Here is a 24,227-nt window from a genome sequence, read left to right as displayed (position 1 = left end):
TGATTCTTTCCCCTTTTCCTCTTTTTGTAAGAGTGTATGTGTATTCTTCTGTATCAGATTTTCTCTGTATAGCTTTGCTTCCACCATTTGTCCTAAGGTTCTATTTGTCCGTTTTTTTTTAAATTTATTTTCTTAATAATTATTTTTAATTTAATACCTTTATTATATTTTACTTTATCTTCTTTCTTTCTTTCTTTTTTCCCTCCCTCCCTCCTTCCTTCCATCCTTCCTTCCTCCCAGCTTCCCTCCCTCCATCCCTGCCTTCTTTCATTCTTTCCTTCTTTTCTTCTTTCTTCCTTCCTTCGTTTCCTCCTTTCTTTCTTTCGTTCTTCCTACTTCTAGTAATTCTTTCTCTCTACTTTTTCTCACTTCTAGTCTGAGCCGTGTGGATGAAAGGCTCTTGGTGCTGCAGCCAAGAGTCAGTGCTGTGCCTCTGAGGTGGGAGAGCCAACTTCAGGACTCTGGTCAACAAGAGACCTCCCAGCTCCACATAATATCAAATGGCAAAAATATCCCAGAGATCTCGATTTCAACGCCAGCACCCATCTTCAATCAACGACCAGCAACGTACAGTGCTGGACACCCTATGCCAAACAACTAGCAAAACAGGAACACAACCCCATCCATTAGCAGAGAGGCTGCCTAAAATAGTAATAAGTCCACAGACACCCGAAAACACACCACCAGACCTGGACCTGCCCACCAGAGAGACAAGATCCACCCTCATCCAGCATAACACAGGCACTAGTCCCCACCACCAGAAAGCTGACACAATCCACTGAACCAACCTTAGCCACTGGGGACAGACACCAAAATCAACGAGAACTAAGAACCTGCAGCCTGCAAAAAGGAGACACCAAACACAGTAAGATAAACAAACTGAGAAGACAGAAAAACACACCGCAGATGAAGGAGCAAGATAAAAACCAACCAGACCTAACAAATGAAGAGGTAATAGTCAGTCTACCTGAAAAAGAATTCAGAATAAGGATAGTAAAAGTGATCCAAAATCTTGGAAATAGAATAGAGAAAATGCAAGAAACATTTAACAAGGACCTAGAAGAACTAAAGATGAAACAAACATCGATGAACAACACAATAAATGAAATGAAAAATACTCTAGATGGGATCAATAGCAGAATAACTGAGGGAAAAGAATGGATAAGTGTCCTGGAAGATACAATAGTGGAAATAACTACTGCAGAGCAGAATAAAGAGAAAGGAATGAAGAGAACTGAGGACAGTCTCAGAGACCTCTGGGGCAACATTAAATGCAACAACATTCAAAGTATAGGGGTTCCAGAAGAAGAAGAGAAAAAGAAAGTGACTGAGAAAATATTTGAAGATATTATAGTTGAAAACTTCCCTAATATAGGAAAGAAAATAGTAAATGAAGTCCAGGATGCACAGAGAATCCCATACAGGATAAATCCAAGGAGAAATACGCGAAGACACATATAAATCAACCTGTCAAAAATTAAATACAAATAAAGCATATTAAAAGCAGCAAGGGAAAAGCAACAATTAACACACAAGGGAATCCACATAAGGTTAACAGCTGATCTTTCAGTAGAAACTCTGCAAGCCGGAAGGGAGTGGCAGAACATATTTAAAGTGATGAAGGAGAAAAACCTGCAACCAAGATTACTCTACCAGCAAGGATCTCATTCAGATTTGATGGAGAAATTAAAACCTTTACAGACAAGCAAAAGCGGAGAGAGTTCAGTATCACCAAACCAGCTTTACAACAAATGCTAAAGGAACTTCTCTAGGCAAGAAACACAAGAGAAGGAAAAGACCTACAATAATGAACCCAAAACAATGTACAAAATGGGAATAGGGACATACGTATCGATAATTACCTTAAATGTAAATAGATTAAATGCTCCCTGCAAAAGACACAGATTGGCTGAATGGATACAAAAACAAGACCCGTGTATATGTTGTCTACAAGAGACCCACTTCAGACCTAGAGACACATACACTGAAAGTAAGGGGATGGAAAAAGATAGTCCATGCAAATGGAAACCAAAAGAAAGCTGTAGTAGCAATACTCATATCAGACAAAGTAGATTTTAAAATAAAGCCTATTAGAAGAGACAAAGAAGGACACTACATAATGATCAAGGGATCGATCCAAGAAGAAGATATAACAATTGTAAATATTTATGCACCCAACATAGGAGCACCTCAATACATAAGGCAAATACTAACAGCCATAAAAGGGGAAATCGACAGTAACACGTTCATAGTAGGGGACTTTAACACCTCACTTTCACCAATGGACAGATCATCCAAAATGAAAATAAATAAGGAAACAAAAACTTTAAATGATACATTAAACAAGATGGACTTAATTGATATTTATAGGACACTCCATCCAAAAACAACAGAATACACGTTTTTCTCAAGTGCTCATGGAACTTTCTCCAGGATAGATCATATCTTGGGTCACAAATCAATGCTTGGTATATTTAAGAAAATTGAAATTGTATCAAGTATCTTTTCTGACCACAGCGCTATGAGACTAGATATCAATTACAGGAAAAGATCTGTACAAAATACAAACACATGGAGCCTAAACAATACACTACTTAATAACGAAGTGATCATGGAACAAATCAAAGAGGAAATCAAAATATACCTAGAAACAAATGACAATGGAGACACGATGACCCAAAACCTATGGGATGCAGCAAATACAGTTCTAAGAGGGTAGTTTATAGCAATACAAGACCACCTGAAGAAACAGGAAACATCTTGAATAAACAACCTAACCTTGCAACTAAGCAGTTAGAGAGAGAAGAATAAAAATACCCCAAAGTTAGCAGATGGAAAAAAATCATAAAAATCGTATCAATAAAAAATGAAAAAGAAATGAAGGAAACGATAGCAAAGATCAATAAAACTAAAACGTGGTTCTTTGAGAAGATAAACAAAATAGATAAACCATTAGCCAGATTCATCAGGAAAAAAAGGGAGAAGTCTCAAATCAATAGAATTAGGAATGAAAAAGGAGAAGTAACAATTGACAATGTAGATATACAGAAGATCGTGAGAGATTACTACAAGCAACTCTATGCCAATAAAATGGGCAACCTGGAAGAAATGGACAACTTCTTACAAATGTACAACCTGTTAATACTGAATCAGGAAGAAATAGAAATATGAACAGACCAATCACAAGCACTGAAATTGAAACTGTGATTAAAAATCCTCCAACACACAAAAGCCCAGGACCAGATGGCTTCACAGGAGAATTCTGTCAAATATTTAGAGGAGAGCTAACACCTATCCTTTCAAACTCTTCCAAAATATAGCAGACGGAGGAACACTCCCAAATTAATTCTACGAGGCCTCCATCACCTTGATACATAAACCAGACAAGGATGTCACTAAGAAAGAAAACTACAGGCCAATATCACTGATGAACATAGATACAAAAATCCTCAACAAAATACTAGCAAACAGAAACCAACAGCACATTAAAAGGATCATACACCATGATCAAGTGGGGTTTATTCCAGGAATAAAAGGTTTCTTCAATATACACAAATCAGTCCATGTGATAAACCATATTAACAAATTGAAGGAGAAAAACCATATGATCATCTCAATAGATGCAGAGAAAGCTTTTGACAAAATTCAACACCTCTTTGTGATAAAAACCCTGCAGAAAGTAGGCATAGAGGGAACTTGCCTCAACATAATAAAGGCCATATATGACAAACCCAAAGCCAACATCATCCTCAATGGTGAAAAACTGAAAGCATTTCCACTAAGATCAGGAACAAGACACGGTTGCCCATTCTCTCCACTCTTATTCACTATAGTTTTGGAAGTTTTAGCCACAGCAATCAGAGAAGAAAAGGAAATAAAAGGAATCCAAATCGGAAAATAAGAAATAAAGTTGTCACTGTTTGCAGAGGACATGATGCTATACATAGAGAATCCTAAAGATGCTACCAGAAAAGTACTAGAGCTAATCAATGAATCTGGTAATGTTGCAGGATACAAAATTAATGCACAGAAATCTCTGGCTTTCCTATACACTAATGATGAAAAATCTGAAAGTGAAATCAAGAAAACACTCCCATTTACCACTGCAACAAAAGGAATAAAATATCTAGGTATAAACGTACCTATGGACACAAAAGAGCTATATGCAGAACATTATAACACTGATGAAAGAAATTAAAGATCATCCAAATAGATGGAGAGATATACCATGTTCTTGGATTGGAAGAATCAACATTGTGTAAATGATTCTACTACCCAAAGCAATCTACAGATTCAATGCAATCCCTATCAAACTACCACTGGCATTTTTCACAGAACTAGAAGAAAAAGTTTTACAACTTGTATGGAAACACAAAAGACCCCGAATAGCCAAAGCAATCTTGAGAACGAAAAATGGAGCTGGAGGAATCAGGCTCCCTGACTTCAGACTATACTACAAAGCTACAGTAATCAAGACAGTATGGTACTGGCACAAAAACAGAAAGATAGATCAATGGAACAGGATAGAAAGCCCAGAGATAAACCGAGGCATATATGGTCCCCTTATCTTTGATAAAGGTGGCAGGAATGTACAGTGGAGAAAGGACAGCCTCTTCAATAAGTGGTGCTGGGAAAACTGGACAGCTACATGTAAAAGGATGAGATTAGATCACTCCCTAACACCATAAACAAAAATAAACTCAAAATGGATTAAAGACCTAAATGTAAGGCCAGTAACTATCAAACTCTTAGAGGAAAACATAGGCAGAACACTCTATGACATAAATCACAGCAAGATCCTTTTTGACCTGCCTCCTAGTGAAATGGAAATAAAAACAAGAATAAACAGATGGGACCTAGTGAATCTTAAAAGCTTTTGCACAGCAAAGGAAACCATAAACAAGACCAAAAGACAACCCTCAGTTATGGGAGAAAATATTTGCAAATGAAGCAACTGACAAAGGATTAATCTCCAAAATTTACAAGCAGCTCATGCAGCTCAATATCAAAAAAAACAAACAACCCAATCCAAAAATGGGCAGAAGACCTAAATAGACATTTCTCCAAAGACGATATACAGATTGCCAACAAACACATGAAAGAATGCTCAACATCATTAATCATTAGAGAAATGCAAATCAAAACTACAATGAGATATCATCTCACACCAGTCAGAATGGCCATCATCAAAAAGTCTAGAAACAATAAATGCTGGACAGGTTGTGGAGATAAGGGAACACTCTTGCACTGTTGGTGGGAATGTGAATTGTTACAGCCACTATGGAGAACAGTATGGAGGTTCCTTAAAAAACTACAAATAGAACTACCATATAACCCAGCAATCCCACTACTGGTCATATACCCTGAGAAAACCGTAATTCAGAAAGAGCCATGTACTACAATGTTCACTGCAGCTCCATTTACAATAGCCAGGACATGGAAGCAACCTAAATGTCCATCAACATATGAATGGATAAAGAAGATTTGGCACATATATACAATAGAATAATGCTCAGCTATAAAAAGAAACGAAATTGAGCTATTTGTAATGAGGTGGATAGACCTAGAGTCTGTCATACAGAGTGAAGTAAGTCAGAAAGAGAAAGACAAATACCGTATGCTAACACATATATATGGAATTTAAGAAAAACAAATGTCATGAAGAACCTAGGGGTAAGACAAGAATAAAGACACAGACCTACTAGAGAACGGACTTGAGGAAATGGGGAGGGGGAAGGGTGAGCTGTGACAATGCACGAGAGAGGCATGGACTTATATACACTACCAAACGTAAGGTAGATAGCTTAAGGTATCTTAAGGTGGGAAGGTATCATAAGGTGGGAAGCAGCCGCATAGCACAGGGAGATCAGCTTGGTGCTTTGTGACCGCCTGGATTAGTGGGATAGGGAGGGTGGGAGGTAGGGACGCAAGAGGGAAGAGATATGGGAACATATGTATGTGTATAACTGATTCACTTTGTTATAAAGCAGAAACTAACACACCATTGTAAAGCAATTATACCCCAATAAAAATGTTAAAAAAAAAGTGTTCTCTTAAACTGAAAAAAAAAAAAAAGAAAAGATACTTGATATGATTTCAATACTCTGAAATTTACTGTGGCTTGATTTATTTCCCATGATATGATCTATCCTGGAGAAAGTTCTTTGTGCATTTGAGAAGAAAGTGTAATCTGCTGTTTTTGCATGTAATGTCCTATAAATATCAATTAAATGTATCTGGTCTATTGTGTCATTTAAAGCTTCTTTTCCGTTCTTTATTTTAATTTTCAATGATCTGTCTACTGGTGTAAGTGAGGTTTTATAGTCTCCCACTATTATGTGTTATTGTCGATTTCCTCTTTTATAGCTTTTAGGAATTGCCTTATGTATTGATGTGCCCCTATGTTGTGTGCATATATATTTATAATTGTTATATCTTCTTCTTGGATTGATCCCTTGATCATTATGTAGTGTCCTTCCTTGTCTCTTGTAACATTCTTTATTTTAAAGTCTATTTTATCTGATATGAGTATTGCTACTCCAGCTTTTTTGGTTTCAGTTTTCATGGAATATCTTTTTCCACTCCCTCACTTACAGTCTGTATGTGTCCCTAGATATGAAGTGGGTCTATTTTAGACAGCATATTGATGGGTCTTGTTTTTGTATCCATTCAGCAAGCCTGTGTCTTTTGGTTGGAGCATTTAATCCATTCATATTTAAGGTAATTATCAATATGTATGTTCCTATGACCATTTTCTTAATTGCTTTGTGTTTGTTTTTGTAGGTCCTTTTCTTCTCTTGTGTTTCCTACTTAGAGACGTTCCTGTAAGCATTTGTTGCAGAGCTGGTTTGCTGGTGCTGAATTCTCTTAACTTTTGTCTGTCTGTAATAAAGCTTTTGATTTCTCCATCAAATCAGAATGAGATCCTTGCTGGGTTGAGTAATATTGCTTGTAGGTTCTTCCCTTTCATCACTTTAAGTACATCATGCAACTCCCTTCTGATTTGTAGAGTTTCTGCTGAGACATCAGCTGTTAACCTTATGGGAGTTCCCTTATATGTTATTTGTTGTTTTTCCTTTGCTGCTTTCAATAATTATTCTTTGTCTTTAATTTTTGCCAATTTGATTAGTATGTGTCTCCTTGTGTTTCTCCTTGTGTTTGTCCTGTATGGGACTCTCTGCACTTCCTGGACTTGGGTGGCTATTTCCTTTCCCAAGTTAGGGAACTTTTTGACTATAATCTCTTCCAAATATTTTCTCCGGTCCTTTCTCTCTCTCTTCTCCTTCTGGCACCCCTATAATGTGAATGTTGTTGCATTTAATGTTTTCCCAGAGGTCTCTTAGGCTGTCTTCATTTCTTTACATTCTTTTTTCTTTATTCTGTTCCACAGCAGTGAATTCCACCATTCTGTCTTCCAGGTCACTTATCCATTTTTCTGCCTCGGTTTTTCTGCTATTGATTCCTTCTAGTGTAGCTTTCATTTTAGTTATTGTATTGTTCATCTCTGTTTGTTTGTTCTTTAATTCTTCTAGGTCTTTGTTAAACATTTCTTTCATCTGATCATCTTCACCATCATTATTCTGAATTCTTTTTCTGGAAGGTTTCCTATCTTCACTTCATTTAGTTGTTTTTCTGGGGTTTTATCTTGTTCCTTCATCTGGTAAGTAGCTATCTGTCTTTTCATGTTTTCTATCTTTCTGTGAGTGTGGTTTCTGTTCCACAGGCTGCAGGATTGTAGTTCTTCTTTCATCTGCTGTCTTCCCTCTGGTGGATGAGGCTATCTAAGAAGCTTGTGCAAGTTTCTAGATGGGAGGGACTGGTGGTGTGTAGAGCTGACTGTTGCTCTGGTGGGCAGAGCTCAGTAAAACTTTAATCCGGTTGACTGCTAATGTGTGAGACTGGGTTCCTTCCCTCTTGGTCCTTTGACCTGAGGCAATCCAACACTGGAGCCTACCCTGGCTCTTTGGTGGGGCTAATGGCAGACTCTGGGAAGGCTCACACCAAGGAGTACTTCCCAGAACTTCTGCTGCCAGTGTCCTTGTTCCCATGGTGATACACAGCCATGCCCTGCCTCTGCAGGAGACCCTCCAACACTAGCACGTAGGTCTGTTTCAGTCTCCCCTGGGGTCACTGCTCCTTCCCCTGGGTCCCGATGTACATACTACTTTTTGTGTGTCCTCCAAGGGTGGAGTCTCTGTTTCTCCCAGTTCTGTCCAAGTCCTGAACTCAAATCCCACTGGACTTCAAAGTCTGATTCTCTAGGAATTCCTCCTCTGTTGCCAGACCTCCAGGTTGGGAAGCCTGACATGGGGCTCAGAACCTTCACTCCAGTGGGTGGAATTCTGTGGTATAAGTGTTCTCCAGTCTGTGAGTCACCCACCCACCAGTTATGGGATTTGACTTTACTGTGATTGTGCTCCTCCTACAGTCTCATTGTGGCTTCTCCTTTGTCTTTGGGTGTGGGCTATCTTTTTTGGTGAGTTCCAGTGTCTTCTTGTCGATGATTGTCCAGTAGCTAGTTGTGATTCTGATGTTCTCACAAGAGGGAGTACGAGCACGTCCTACTACTCCACCATCTTGGTTCCTCCCTAATAATCTCTTGTTAATTTCAGACATTTTATATATTTTCTTCTATTCCATTATTAAGGTTTTTTTTTTTTTTTTTTTTTTTTTTGCGGTATGCGGGCCTCTCACTGTTGTGGCCTCTCCTGTTGTGGAGCACAGGCTCCGGATGTGCAGGCTTAGCAGCCATGGCTCACAGGCCTAGCCACTCCATGGCATGTGGGATCTTCCTGGACCGGGGCATGAACCCATGTCCCCTGCATTGGCAGGTGGACTCTCAACCACTGCACCACCAGGGAAGCCCTGTTATTAAGTTTTGAAGTAGTTTCCTGTCTCTAGACCTAGGGTGTTTTGCATTTTTTCTAGTAATTTTATAGTTTTACTTCTTACATATAGATATATCTAGATTCCACTTTTGTATATAGTGTTTCAGGGATGTAGTTTTATTTTCCTCCATGTATTCATACAGTTTCCCCAACACATTTAATAAGTACTCTTACCCTTTTTTCATAATTTGTAGTACCACATTTATCCTGTATAAAGTACCCATTCATACATGAGTCTGCCTTTGAGCTATGGTCCTTTATCAGTGGTCTATTTGTCTGTTGTTGCACTAGGACTTCAAGCTTTTTTTTTTTTTTTTTTACCCCATGGCTTTGGGTATATCTTAATATCTAGCAGAGCAAGTCTTCCCTTCTTCACTGTTCTCTTTTAAGATTTATTTAGGTACTTATGGATATAGTCTTCTACTTAAATTTAGAATTCATTTGTGGAAAATCCTCTTTGAAATTTAATTGTAGTTGCATTAAATTTATAGATTAATTTGTGGGATAATTGCCAACTTTACAAAATTAAGTTGTCCCATCCAAGAGCATGAATGTCTCTTCATTTCTTTAAGTTGTCTTTAGTTTTCTTATTAGAGTTTTAAAGTTTTCTCTGTAAAAGTCTCATATATGCTTGGTTAAGCTAATTCCTGGATTCATCATGGTTTTTGTTGCCACTGTGAATGGTATTTTCTTAATGGTTTTTGCTGGTTTAGAGAAACACTTGATTTTTGTAGGTTGATATTTTATCTTGCAACCTTGCTGAATTCCTCTGATTTAAGTTCTAATAGTTTGTTGATTCTTTTGTTTTTTTCTTGGTAGAAGATCTTCTGTTATCTTTTTATTGGGAAAATTATCTTCCCAGTAAGTTGTGCCAGATATAGCACTTCAGTTCCAATCCTTTCATGTCTTAATTTCCCCCCTCTTTTTTCTTATTGTATTGGTTAGGATATCTAAAAGAGTAGCAGTGATAAATGGGTCCAGTTTGTCATTTTTGTGATTTTAAATTAATGCATTTAGTTTCTCCATTACACATGACATTCTTTGTAGGCTCTTGATGTATAATCTTTACCAAGTTAAGGATGTTTACTTCAGTTCCTAATTCACTAAGAAGTGAATAGAAGTGAACTCAAAAGTATTTTTCTCTATTAATTGAGATAAAACATTTGATTTTTCTCTTTTAATCTGTTAATGTGATGTTTTCCATTGAAGTTTTCCAATGTTGAACTATCTTTGCTTGCTTGAGTTAAATTTACTTGATCAAATGTATTTTTAAAAATATACTTTTGATTCACTAAATAATTTTTATTTGGATTTTTTTGCATCTACATTTCTTAAGTGAAATGGGTATAAATTTTCATTTCTTATAGCTGTCTGTTTGGTTTTAGAATCAAGATTATGCTAGCCTCATACATAAAATAGACTGTCATTCTTTTTCTAATAACTGGAATCAATTGGATAAGGTAGTTTGTTTCTTGGAAATTTGGTAGAATTCACTAATAAGTCATACTGAGGTATTTTCCTTGGAATTTTTTCACTTCATGTAGGTTTTTCAATTTATTAGCATATTGTTCATAATACTCTCATTTAAAGAAATTTGTTACATTGTCTTCCCTTTTTCATTCTGTAGCTTGTGTATTTGCCTCTTTTCCCTTTTTTTCCTGATCAGTCTTGTCAAAGATGTATTAACCTTTAGGAATGAAATTGGGTCATTTGTAGAGACGTGGATGGACCTAGAGAGTGTAATACAGAGTGAGTTAAGTCAGAAAGAGAAAAGCAAATATCATATAATAATGCATATATGTGGAATCTAGAAAAATGGTATAGATGATCTTATTTGCAAAGCAGAAATAGAGACACAGACGTAGAGAACAAATGTATGGATCCCAATGGGGAAAGGTGTGCAGTAGGAGGAATTGGGAGACTGGGATTGACACATATACATTATTGATACTATGTATAAAATAGACAACTCTTGGGAACATAATCTATAGCACAGGGAACTCTACCTAAATGGGAGGGAAGTCCAAAAGGGAGAGGATATCTGTATGTATATGGCTGATTCATTTTGTTGTGCAGTGGAGGCTAACACAACATTGTAAAGCAACCATATTCCAATAAAAATTAATTTAAAAAGATCTATTAACCTTTTTAAATAAGTAAATTCTAGTTTTGTTCATCTTTTCTGTTGTTTTTTTTTTTTGTGTGTGTGTGTGTGTGTGTATGTGGGGGGGCAATTCTCTGCTTTTTAATTTCTGTCCATTGTATTCCTTGTTTCTCTGTTCTTTTGCTTTCTTCATTGCATTGAATGCTTTACTAGTTTATCAACGTTTCTTCTTTAATGATAAGTGTACTTAAAGGTATAAATTTCTTCTTAGTTCTGCTTTAGCTGTGCCCCACAAATTTTCATTTGTTGTGTTTTTATTATTATTCACTTCTAAATATTTATTAATTTTATTTATGATTTCCTTTTAACCCAAGGTTAATTTAATAATATGCTATTTTGTTTCAAAACATATGCTAACTTTGCCTATTTTTTTGTTATTAATTTCTAATGTCATTGTGTCATGGTTGGAGAATGTAGACTGTATGATATTGAACCTTTAGAATTTATTGAGGCTTCCTTTACAGCCATTATCATGATGTCTTTTTAGAAATGTTCTATTAGTTGTCTTGAATGACTTTATGTTCTTCATTTGTTGGATATAGTGTTCTCTGTATATCTATAGCTTGAACTTTGTAGTTGTACTGTGCAAGTATACTATATCTCTATTCATTTTTGTTTTTTATTTTTGTATGCTTGATCTATCAATTCCTAACTAAAGTGTTAAAGTATCCAAGTGTTTCTTTTCTCTCTGCAGTTCTGCTACAAGCAAGTACATCAAGCCAGATGTATTTTGAAACTTCTTATAAGATGCGTATATATTTATGATAAATATATTTTCTTGTCCTGTTGTTCTTTGTCTCTTGATTCTATTTTGTCAGATATTAAATCTACTCAAGCTTTGTTCACATTTGTCTAGTATATCTTTTCTATCTTTTTATTTTCAACTTATTTACATTTCTATTTTAGGTATAATCTTCTAGACTGAATATTGTTGAGTATTTGTTTTAATTCAGTCTGTAAGTCTGTCTTTTAACTGGTAAGTTTAATTTGTGTACATTTTTTATTTCTCTTATATTGGGACTTATTTCTGGCATTTAATTTTATGCTTTCCATTTATGGTACTCTTTTTGGTTTTTTGTTTGTTTGTTTGCTTCTTTTTTTTTTTCATTCCTACTTTCCACTGGATAGATCAAGTTTTCTCCTGCTTTTTAGAAAATTATATACTCTACTTTCTTGCCCTTTAACTTAAGATCTAATCTCACGTTATTTACACCTATTGATTTTTCCACATACAGTAACTGCCACTTCCCTCTAACAAGATTAGTACCTCAGCAGGCTCTTATGTCCTATTTATCTTCCACACACTTCTACCCCATCATAGTAACATCATCTAGAATTTTAATCCTTCTTAGAATCCACGTTTCCCTCTCACTTTTATAGTTTCTTCAGGGCTGATTTAGGAAAAGGAAACACAGATCATACCAGTTTGCCACCTTGACGGGACCTAGAAAGCCTCAAAGAAGTTTTATAGCAAATTAACAGCATTTATCTTGCTTTGAATTACACCACTTTAATCACAGGTAGTGAGTTGATAACTTAATCAGTGTTTTTCTCCCCCCTCATATAACAGGTAGAAAATGTGAAATTACTGGATCATTATGTAGGTAAGAAACCAGCTAATGGGAGTCTATATCTTACTGCAACCCACCTGATCTATGTGGAGACTTCTGGTGCAGCCCGAAAAGAGACATGGGTATGTTCATGAGAAGAAATATCAAAGGGTCTGGAAGAGTTGTGTATACATGCTTTCTAAAATGGTTAAATTTCAGTTAACAGTTAAATTGCTGTAAAACCTTTTCTTCAAAGAATCTATTCTGGGGGGAGGTCTTTTCAGAGATTGAATCATATGATTTCTCATCCCTCAAGTTGTTGACTATAGTCATCTTAAGCTACATGGGACTTTTCCTCAATATTTTTAGGCAAAGTAGTCTCTGCTCATTTTCTGAGTTTACTTGGTAAGCATCCCGAAGTAATTTAAAGCCTTGCTACCCATAAAATGTGGTCCAAAAACCAAGAACATGTGTATCACCTGGGAGCTTGTTAAAAATGCAGAATCTCAGGCCTCAGATTTTAAATTTCTAAAGTGCTCTCAGGTGATGCTGGTGGCTCATGGACTACATTTTGGGTATCAATAATTTAGACCAACACTCTGACCTAAGACAGGGTGGGGTGTGTGTGTGTGTGTGTGTGTGTGTGTGTGTGTGTGTGTGTGTGTGTGTATGTTTTGTTATACCTTTAAACAATGTTGTCTAATTAGTTTAGCACCGCTAATGTTACTTTATGCCTACCTCATCCTAAAGTAGGACCGTTTAATCTTAATCATTAGCCAGACTTATTCTTAGTCCTCTGTAACAAGTAAAACATGTTTCTGGTATATGGCATAGCATAGTGATTAAGATCATAGACTCTAGAGCCAGTCTGCTCCAGGTGAAATCCCAGCTTCAACATTTACTACCTTTGTAACCTTGGGCAAGTTATTTAACTTATCTGAGGCTCACTTCCCTCATCTATAAAATAGAGGAAATAATACCTGGCTATGGAATAAAAAAGTTAATGTTGCAAATGCTTAAAACAGTGTTTGGCACATGATAGATATGATTATATAAGTATAAAATGAATTAAACAGAATATACATTTGAAAGAAGCATTTTAAAACTTCCTTTTTAAAAACACCATGAGCTTTCCCCATATGACATTGTATCTTGTTCACTTTGGTATGATGAAAGGAATGAGAAAAGAGGAATCAGGAGAGTTCATTCTAGCTAGACTCAGTCGTGCACTAACTGGCTATATGACCTTGGGTAAGTTACTCTTGCTCTCTGGGCTTCAGTTTCCTCATATGTAAAATGAGGTTGTTAGATTATATAATTAGTAAGGACTCTTCCATTTCTAACAGTTTGGGAACCAGTTCTTTAGTACTGTACCATGAGACTTTCCCCTTTCTACCTGCATTTACAGACAGCACATGTCTCCAGATTTGTTTCTACTGGATATTATTTCAAACCTAATGGACTAGATCAGGAAGGAAGAACTTATGTTAATTATTTCTATATGTCAAGGGAGACATATTTACCCAATTAGTACTATTAATGAAGCTCCTTCCATCCTTAGTCTGCTTCACTTTCTGCCTCTTTCCAATTCACCAGTTTTTGCCTGGCATCTGATCTCGATGATCACTGTTTTACTACCCAAACACAGGTCTCCCATATTGATCAACAGGGCTTTGATTTTCTTGAAATTTGATACATTAATTCCTGTTACATTATCAGTAGTTTTTATGACCCTTCAAAACTGCCATAACAGGAATTGAGTTTGACAGAATAGTTAAGACAGAAATTAAGATGGAAAATTCCTTCTCAGAATATGTGAATAGTCCCTACATCTAACCCATTCTTAGATGATGGATATGATTGAAAGATTTCCAGGAAGAGATTTATTTTCCAAATAAATGGGGGCTGGGGCATAGACTGTGTGAGATGGAAGAAAAGAAAAGACAATGATGATCGGAAGGCCATTCCAGGCACAGGACAGGGAGTCCAGAGAATGAAAAGAGTACATTCAGGCTCTAGTTGTAGGAAACATCAGAGACACAGATAGGAGGAGAACATCAAAGACTAAAATGTAAAACCATGATCCCATGGCTTTTTGAAATTATAAAGAGAGACTTGTATTATTTGTATACAGTTTCTTGTACCAGTTCCCTTTCCATGCATTTCTTTTTTGCTGGCATCAGCATGAGCAGGAATGATGAGACTAAAAATTTAATAATCCTTCATTTTTTAAAAACATCTGAATTATTAACCTGTACTCCCATGGGAAACAACTTTATTAACTGCAGTACGGTGCTTATGTATAGTTCCTTTAGTCCTTAGTCTTACAGTCTCCACTCATTCCCTTAGTCACTTAGGTAAAAATTTCCCCCATTTCATTCTTTGCTTTACTGTCACTAGAGTCTAAAATGTGGAAGAGAAATTTTCCCTGTAATATTTCTAGTTAAATCCTAATTCCAGGACTAGAGTTTAGAATTTCTAGAGAAATAACCCTGAACAAAGTTAGACTGCCATGGTTCAAATCCTGTTTGTGCCACTTTTTGGCTGTGTGGCCTCTGATGAAGAGTTCACTTCTCAGAGCTTTGGTTTCTTCATTCCTGAAATGGGATGATTATACGTCAAAAGTGTTGTTACAGGGATTAAATAGTTAATGATTATGGACTACCTCATGAGCAGTAAAGCACAATACCAATTATTAATCATTTTAATTAGTAATTTGTTAGAACAAAAGGAAGTTCTATTTTCCTCTCTGACAATCATTCTACTATGATTTTTAAACTCCACCACAGCGTGCTAGAAGCCATTTGTTCTGAGCCAGTTCGCCACAATTGCCCCGTAAATCTCTTAACCTTATATCCCTAAGGAGAGGTACGTTTTATAATATCATAATTTGCTTTTCATTGCTTTACCACTATTTACTTCTGTTTAAAAGAAACCCAGTTTTACCTTACAAAGGATGGTTGTAGGCTGTAGATGTGATCACATCTGTGGCCATGCTGTTACCGTTACTGAGAGTCAGGCACACTGAGAGTGATAGATCTAGTGCATGTCTGTGAATTATTTTGGTTCTTTTCTGTTTTGTAGATTGCACTGCATCATATTGCCACTGTGGAGAAGTCGTCCATCACTAGCCTGGGTTGTCCCCTGATCCTCCGCTGTAAGAACTTCCGGGTGGCCCACTTTGTTTTAGAATCTGACGTTGTGTGCCATGAGGTTTACATTCCACTGTTAAAGCTTTCTCAGCCAGGTCGTTATGATAGTATTTTTTATCTAAAACCATTGTAATTTTTCTCCCAGAATGGCATAATGGAAAGATCATTGGTTATGGAGTTAAATAGAGCAGAGTTTGAATCTGGGTTTTGCCTATTACAGTTCCATGGTATTTGGACAATATACATAACCTTTGAACTCAGCTTCCTCACCTGTAAAAATAATGATAGTATAAGGTCCCTGTGGTGGTTGTTTTAGGTTTAAATGTATGTGTGCATTTTTACTCTGTACTTGGTATATAGTAGATGTTTAACAGCTGTTATTTCCTTCACTTTCCCTCTTTCCTCTTAAGTATCAACTTGTAAATTTTTCAACACTTCAGGAAGTAAGACTGCTTTGGAGCAAAATTTGTTTACTGTTGTCTTGCAAGCTTTATGTTTGGCCTATTGTTCCTACCCCTACTTTTAGTTCCAACTAGCAAACTAGGGAAGTTTATCAGAGTCCTTAATGCAGTTATCCCTGCTTCCTCCAGCCTCACCCTCTCATCTTCCAGCCCCAACTCCAGATTGCTAACCCATCAGCTTCCTCTGATTTTAGTCTGTGGACTAATGTCCTAGTCTGTGGATTAAAATTACATTTCCCTCCCCATTTTCTTCTACCCTTTTCCTAGAACAATTTCTCAGAATTTGCTGGTGCTCTATTGACAGAGGCTATCTGTTAGCTGGCCCAAAACTTTGTAAAAGGCTCTGGAAGACTCCATCCATCTCTGGAAAAGTTACTGCCACATAAGTTGGTCAAATGAGTTATTGATTACATGTTGAACTTTGTGAAGGGAGGAAGTGGGGTTGACAGGAAGAAGAGAAGAAATGGCCATTTATCAGCCAGAATCAGGTATTGACCTGAAGAGTAGAATGCAAGAACACTGTTAATGTTTTGCAGTATGTTACAACAAACAGTGCAATTGGAACATTGAAGTTCTGTTAAAAACTTATGGTAAGGACCACTTTCTTAGCATGTGAAACCTGGAAGCTTGAGTTCAGTCCATTATCCAACAATTCACAGGAAACCAGGGAGAATGTTCCTGCTTTGTATTGGTATCATATAAATTTAAATATTTTTAAAAGAAGACTCTGAAGCAATATTTCAATTCTTATGCCTTGTATACAAATAAAAGCAACCTTGTACACAAACTATTGTCCTTTTCAGGGGCTGTTGACAAACATTCCCTTAGAGAGAAGAAAATCTAGGCTTTTTTGCACTATTTGGTATTAAGTTTCACTCATTATTACTTTGTTTTCATGCCTATCTTTCTTCTCTAGAATTACATGAAGATCTGTATGCTTTTTCTTACAATCCAAAATCCTCAAAAGAGATGAGGGAAAATGGATTGAAGCTGATTGACCCAATATCAGACTTTGGACGTTTGGGACTTCCCAACAGGTACTGGACCATAACAGACGCCAACAGAAACTATGAGGTAATTTTTTCATTGTTGCTTTCTTTTAGTTCATTTAATTAAAACAGAAGAATACCAGCAAACAATTTTTTTAAAAAAGGGAAAAAACAACTCATGATCTCTACTTTTCATTCAACATTCAGCAATTCAACAAGCTTTTATTAAATAACTAGTGAACTCAAAACACCGAGTCAGAGTTCTCATAGTCTAAAGCATAGGGAGCATAGATGAAGAATATGGAATTCAGACTGGGAAGCCAGAAACAGCCTTATTCATTGGGTAATAGCCTGGAGAAGGAATTCTATCCTAACTTACGCAGGGAGGGAAGGAAAGAGGTCAGTAAGTGAACTCAGATCATGAAAGGCTTCATGGCTAGACTGAAGAATTTGAACATTATCCTGAAGAAAGCAACCACAAGAGTATTTATTTTAAGCTGGAAAGGGCTGTAAGTATATTTTTATTTTAGAAAGATGACATTGGTTTTGGTATGGAGAATTGGTTTGCTGGAGCTAAGCATGCAGGAGAATGATATGAGAAGTGATGAGAACCTGAACTAAGGCAATGACTGTGGATGGAGAGGAGGAGATGATTTTAAGAGATATTTAGGTGGCAGAATTAAAAGAACCTGGTGACACATTAATGTGGTTGGGAGAAAGAGGGAGAAGTTTAGTATGCATCCCAGGTTTTCTGGATTCTGGCTTAGGTGACCCAAGTGGTTATGGATATGTTAGCAAGATAAGGAGCACAAGAAGAAGGACAGACAGTGTCTTCAGTTTTAGATTGAATACAAGGTGATTAAAGACATATCAGGTATTTGATATCAAGCATTTGTGTCTAGGTCTCAAGAAAGAGCTCTGAGCCAAATATAGAAGTTTGGGAACGTGTTGGGGGGTCCCCAAGACCATCCCTCAAGTGCATTGATTCAGTAGGAGGACTCTCAGGACCTGGCATATAGTCATACCTGTGAGTGTGATTTATTACAGTGAAAGGATAGAAAGCAAAATCAGCAAAGGGAAAAGGGGTGAAGTCTGGAGAAAACCAGGCACAAGCTTCAGAGTCCTCTCCCAGTGGAGTCACATAGGACATGCTATAACTCCTCTAGAAACAACTTGTGACAACATGTGAAAAGTGTTGTTTATTAGAGAAGCTCATTGGAGAATCAGTGCCAGGATTTTTATTGGGGGCTGGTCACATAAGCATTCTGCTTGGTGTATACCAAAGTTCTAGATGCTCACAAGGAAAGCAAGTATTTAGCATAAGCCACATTGTTTGTACAGTTTAGGCACAGTGAGTCACTTTTATCAGTTATGGAATGGAGGGAACCTTTCCAAAATTCAAGCTCACAGGCATCAGCCAAGGGGCAACCTTGCAAGTTGGCCTTTCCAAGGACAGCAGTCAGGCCTGCTATGATAACTTTTCTGCATAGGGAGTTTAAGTGGTATTTCTGAATTGTTGAATCTTCATTTCCAGCTTTTTACTATCATAAAAAGACAGTAAATTTAATGACTTTCTGGCATTTCAGTTTTGTTTTCTTTTAATATCTTTATTGGAGTATAATTGCTTTACAATGGTATGTTAGTTTCTGCTTTATAACAAAGTGAATCAGCTATACTTATACATATATCCCCATATCTCCTCCCTCTTGCATCTCCCTTCCATTCTCCCTATACCACCCCTCTAGGTGGTCACAAAGCACAAGCTGATCTCCCTGTGCTATGCGGCTGCTTCCCACATAGCACATGTATGCTATGTGTAATCAGTGTAATCAAATGTAATCAGTTTTACATTTGGGAGTATATGTAAGTCAATGCCACTCTCTCATTTCAACCCAGCTTAACCTTCACCCTCCTGGTGGCCTCAAGTCCATTCTCTACGTCTGTGTCTTTATTCCTCTCCTGCCTCTAGGTTCTTCAGAACCTTTTTTTTTTTTTAGATTCCATAAATATGTGTTAGCATACGGTATTTGTTTCTCTCTTTCTGGCTTACTTCACTCTGTATGACAGACTCTAGGTCCATCCACCTCACTATAAAAAACTGAATTTCATTTCTTTTTATGGCTGAGTAATATTCCATTGTATATATGTGCCACATCTTCTGTATCCATTCCTCTGTCGATGGACGCTTAGGTTGCTTCCATGTCTGGGCTATTGTAAATAGAGCTGCAATGAACATTGTGGTATATGACTCTTTTTGAATTAAGGGTTTCTCAGGGTATATGCTCAGTAGTGCTGCATCGTATGGTAGTTCTATTTTTAGATTTTTAAGGAACCTCCATACTGTTCACCATAGTGGCTGTATCGATTTGGAGTCCCAACAACAGTGCAAGAGGGTTCCCTTTTCTCCACACCCCCTCCAGCATTTATTGTTTGTAGATTTTTTGATGATGGCCATTCTGACTGGTGTGAGGGGATACCTCATTACAGTTTTGAGTTGCATTACTCTAACAATTAGTGATGTTGAGCATCCTTTCAAGTGTTAGTTGGCAATCTGTATATATTCTTTAGAAAATGTCTATTTAGGTCTTCTGCCTATTTTTGGATTGGGTTGTTTGTTTGATATTGAGTTGCATGAGCTGCTTATATATTTTGGAGATTAATCCTTTGTCAGTTGCTCCATTTGCAAATATTTTCTTCCATTCTGAGGGTTGTCTTTTCATCTTGTTTATGGTTTACTTTGCTGTGTAAAAGCTTTTACATTTCATTAGGTCCCATTTGTTTATTTTTGTTTTTAATTCAATTTCATTAGGAGGTGGATCAAAAAGGATGTTGCTGTGATTTATGTCATAGAGTATTCTGCCTGTTTTACTGTAAGAGTTTTATAGTGTCTGGACTTACACTTAGGTATTTAATGCATTTTGAGTTTATTCTTGTGTATGGTGTCATGGAGTGATCTAATTTCATTCTTTTACATGTAGCTGTCCAGTTTTCCGAGCACAACATATTGAAGATCCTGTATTTTCTCCTTTGTATATTCATGCCTCCTTTATCAAAGATAAGGTGACCAAATGTGTGTGGGTTTATCTCTGGGATTTCTATCCTGTTCCATTGATCTCTATTTCTGTTCCTCTGCTAGTACCATACTGTCTTGATTACTGTAGCTTTGTAGTATAGCCTGAAGCCAGGGAGCCTGATTCCTTCAGCTCCGTTTTTCCTTCCCAAGATTGCTTTGGCTGTTCAGCGTCTTTTGTGTTTCCATACAAATTGTGAAATTTTTTGTTCTACTTCTGTGAAAAATGCCATTGGTAGTTTGATGGGGATTGCATTGAATCTGTAGATAGCTTTGGGTAGTATAGTCATTTTTACAATGTTGATTCTTCCAATCCAAGAACATGATATATCTCTCCATCTGTATCATATTTTAGTTCTTTTATCAGTATCTTATAGTTTTCTGCATACAGGTCTTTTGTCTCCTTAGGTAGGTTTATTCCTAGGTATTTTTTTCTTTTTGTTGCAATGGTAAAGGGGAGTGTTTCCTTAGTTTCTCTTCAGATTGTTCATCATTAGTGTATAGGAGTGCAAGAGATTTCTGTGCATTAATTTTTTATCCTGCTACTTTACCAAATCCATTGATTAGCTCTAGTAGTTTTCTGGTGGCATCTTTAGGATTCTCTATGTATAGTATCATGTCATCTGCAAACAGTGACAGTTTTAATTCTTTTCCAATTTGAATTCCTTTTACTTCTTTTCCTTCTCTAAATTGCTGTGGCTAAACCTTCCAAAACTATATTGAATAATAGTGGTGAGAGTGGGCAAACTTGTCTTGTTCCTGATCTTTGTGGAAATTGTTTCAGTTTCACCATTGAGAACAGTGTTGTCTGTGGGTTTGTCATATATGGCCTTTATTATGTTGAGGTAACTTCCCTTTATGTCTACTTTCTGGAGGCCTTTTATCATAAATCAGTGTTGAATTTTGTCAAAAGCTTTTTCTGCATCTTTTGAAATGGTCATATGGTTTTTAGGCTTCAGCTTGTTAATATGGTGTATCACATTGATTTATTTGCATATACTGAAGAATCCTTGCATTCCTTATATAAACCCCACTTGATAATGGTGTATGGTCCTTTTAATGTGCTGTTGGATTCTGTTTGCTGGTATTTTGTTGAGGATTTTTGCATCTATGTTCATCAGTTATATTTGCCTGTAGTTTTCTTTCTTTGTGACATCTTTGTCTTGTTTTGGTATCAGGGTGATGGTGGCCTCGTAGAATGCGTTTGGGAATGTTCCCCCCTCTGCTATATTTTGGAAGAGTTTGAGAAGGATAGGTGTCACCTCTTCTCTAAATGCTTGATATAATTCGCCTGTGAAGCCATCCGGTTGTGGGCTTTTTTTTGCTGAAAGATTTTTAATCACAGTCTCAATTTCAGTGCTTCTGATTCATCTATTTATATTTTCTGTTTCTTCCTGGTTCAGTATCAGAAGTTTGTGTTTTCTAAGAATTTGTCCATTTCTTCCAGGTTGTGCATTTTATTGGCATATAGTTGCTTGTAGTAATTTCTCATGATCCTTTGTAATTCTGCAGTGTCAGTTGTTACTTTTTTTCATTTGTAATTCTGTTGATTTGAGCCTTCTCACTCTTTTTCTTGGTGAGTGTGGCTAATGGTTTATCAATTTTGTTTATCTTCTCAAAGAACCAGCTTTTAGTTTTATTGATCTTTGCTATCATATTCTTCTTTTCTTTTTCAGTTATTCTGACCTTATTTTTATGGTTTCTTTCTTTCTGCTAACTTTGGGTTTCTTTTGTTTTTCTTTCTCTAATTGCTTTAGGTGGAATGTTAGGTTGTTTATTTGAGATTTTTCTTGTTTCTTGAAGTAGGATTGTATAGGTATAAACTTCCCTCTTATAACAGCTTTTGCTGCATCCCATAGGTTTTGGATCATCGTGTTTTCATTGTCATTAGTATCTAGATATTTTTCGATCTCCTCTTTGATATCTTCAGTGATCTCTTGGTTATTTAGTAGCACATTGTTTATCCTCCATGTGTTTGTGTTTTTTACAGTTTTTTTTCCCCTGTAATTGATATCTAGCCTCATAGCTAGAGATATCATAGTTGTGGTCAGAAAAGATAGTTGATACGATTTCAGTTTTCTTAAATTTACCAAGGCTTGAATTGTGACTCAAGATAGGATTCATCCTGGAGAATGTTCGTTGAGCACTTGAGAAGAAAGTGTATTCTCTTGTTTTTGGACGGAATGTCCTATAAATATGAATTAAATGCATCTTGCTTAATGTGCCATTAAAAGCTTGTGTTTCCTTATTTATTTTCATTTTGGATAATGTCTCCATTGGTGAGAGTGGGGTGTTAAAGTCCTCTATTATTATTGTGTAACTATCGATTTTCCCTTTTAAGGCTGTAAGCATTTGCCTTATACATTGACGTACTCCTATGTTGGCCTAATAAATATTTGCAATTGTTATATCTTTTTGTAGGATTGATTCTTTGATCATTATGTAGTATCCTTCTTTGTTGTAATAGTGTTTATTTTAAAATCTATTTTGTATGATATGAGAATTTCTATTCCAGCTCTCTTTTGATTTCCATTTGCATGGAATATTTTTTTCCATCCTCTCATTTTCAGTCTGTATGTGTCCCTAGGTCTGAAGTGGGTCTCTTGTTGACAGGATATATACGCGTCCTGTTTTTGTATCCATTCAGCCAATCTGTGTCTTTTGGTTGGAGCATTTAATCCATTTTTGCTTAAAGTATTGATTGATATTTATGTTCCTCTTACCATTTCTTAATTGCTTTGAATTTGTTATTGTAGGTGTTTTCCTTCTCTTGTCTTTTCTGCGTAGAGAAGTTCCTTTAACGTTTGCTGTGAAGTTGGTTTGGTGGTGCTGAATTCTCTTAGCTTTTGCATGTGTGTAAAGATTTTAATTTCTCCATCGAATGTGAATGAGATCCTTGCTGGGTAGAGTAATCTTGTTTGTAGGTTTTTCCCTTTCATCCTTTTAAATATGTCCTGCCACTTCCTTCTGGCTTGCAGAGTTTCTGCTGAAAGATCAGCTGTTAACCTTATGGGAATTCCCTTGTATATAATTTGCTGCTTTTCCCTTACTGCTTTTAACACTTTTTGTTTGTATTTCATTCTTGATAGTTTGATTAATATGTGTCTTGGCATGTTTCTCCTTGGATTTATCCTGTATAGGACTCTGCATTTCCTACACTTGATTGACTATTTCCTTTCCCGTATTAGGGAAGTTTTCAACTAAAATCTCTTCAAATATTTTCTCAGTCTCTTTCTTTTTCTCTTTTTCTTCTGAAAACCCTATAGTTTGAATGTTGGTGTGCTTAATGTTTTCCCAGAAGTCTCTGAGACTGCCATCAATTCTCTTCATTCCTTTTTCTGTATTCTGCTCTGTAGTAGTTATTTCCACGTTTTTATCTTCCAGGTCACTTATCCACTCTTCTGCCTCAGTTGTTCTCCTATTGATTCCTTCTAGAGAATTTTTTATTTCATTTATCATGTTGGTCATCATTGTTTGCTCTTGAGTTATTCTATGTTAAACGTTTCTTTTATTTTCTCCATTCTGTTTCCAAGGTTTTGGATCATCTTTACTATCATTACTCTGAATAGTTTTTCAGGTAGACTGCCTATTTCCTCTTCATTTGTTTGGTCTGGTGGATCTTTGCCTTGTTCCTTCATCTACTGCGTATTTCTCTGTCTTCTCATTTTGCTGAACTAACTGTTTTTGGCATCCTCTTTTTGCAGGCTGCTGGTTTGTAGTTCGTGTTGTTTTTGGTGTCTGCCCCCATTGGGTAATGTTGGTTCAGTGGTTTTTGTAGGCTGCCTGGTAGAGGGGCTGGTGCCTGTGTTCTGATGCATGAGGCTGGATCTTGTCTTTCTGGTGGGCAGGACAGCATCCAGTTGTGTGCTTTGGGGTGTCTGTGACCTTATTATGATTTTAGGCAGCCTCTCTGCTAATGGGTGGGGTTGTGTTCCTGTCTTGCTAGTTGTTTG

At 36.6% G+C, this 24,227-nt stretch overlaps 1 protein-coding gene across 1 annotated transcript in view; it reads left to right on the top strand.

Annotated features, from left to right (window-relative positions):
• MTMR8 (myotubularin related protein 8) overlaps positions 1 to 24,227 on the top strand; it is a gene marked incomplete at both ends in the record, with an annotated part of 174,262 nt that overhangs the window by 852 nt on the left and 149,183 nt on the right. Inside the window, 3 exons of the mRNA XM_082865100.1 lie at positions 12,623 to 12,745; positions 15,687 to 15,849; positions 17,132 to 17,289. Of these exons, the coding sequence (XP_082721226.1) occupies positions 12,623 to 12,745; positions 15,687 to 15,849; positions 17,132 to 17,289 (444 nt within the window). The remainder of the gene's footprint in view (positions 1 to 12,622; positions 12,746 to 15,686; positions 15,850 to 17,131; positions 17,290 to 24,227) is intronic.

This window comes from Leucopleurus acutus (genome assembly GCF_964270905.1).
Source record: "Leucopleurus acutus genome assembly, chromosome: X".
In the NCBI taxonomy this organism is placed as follows: Eukaryota; Metazoa; Chordata; class Mammalia; order Artiodactyla; family Delphinidae; genus Leucopleurus; species Leucopleurus acutus.
Note: the sequence above shows the minus strand (reverse complement) of the source record. Positions and strands in the feature narration are given on the sequence as shown.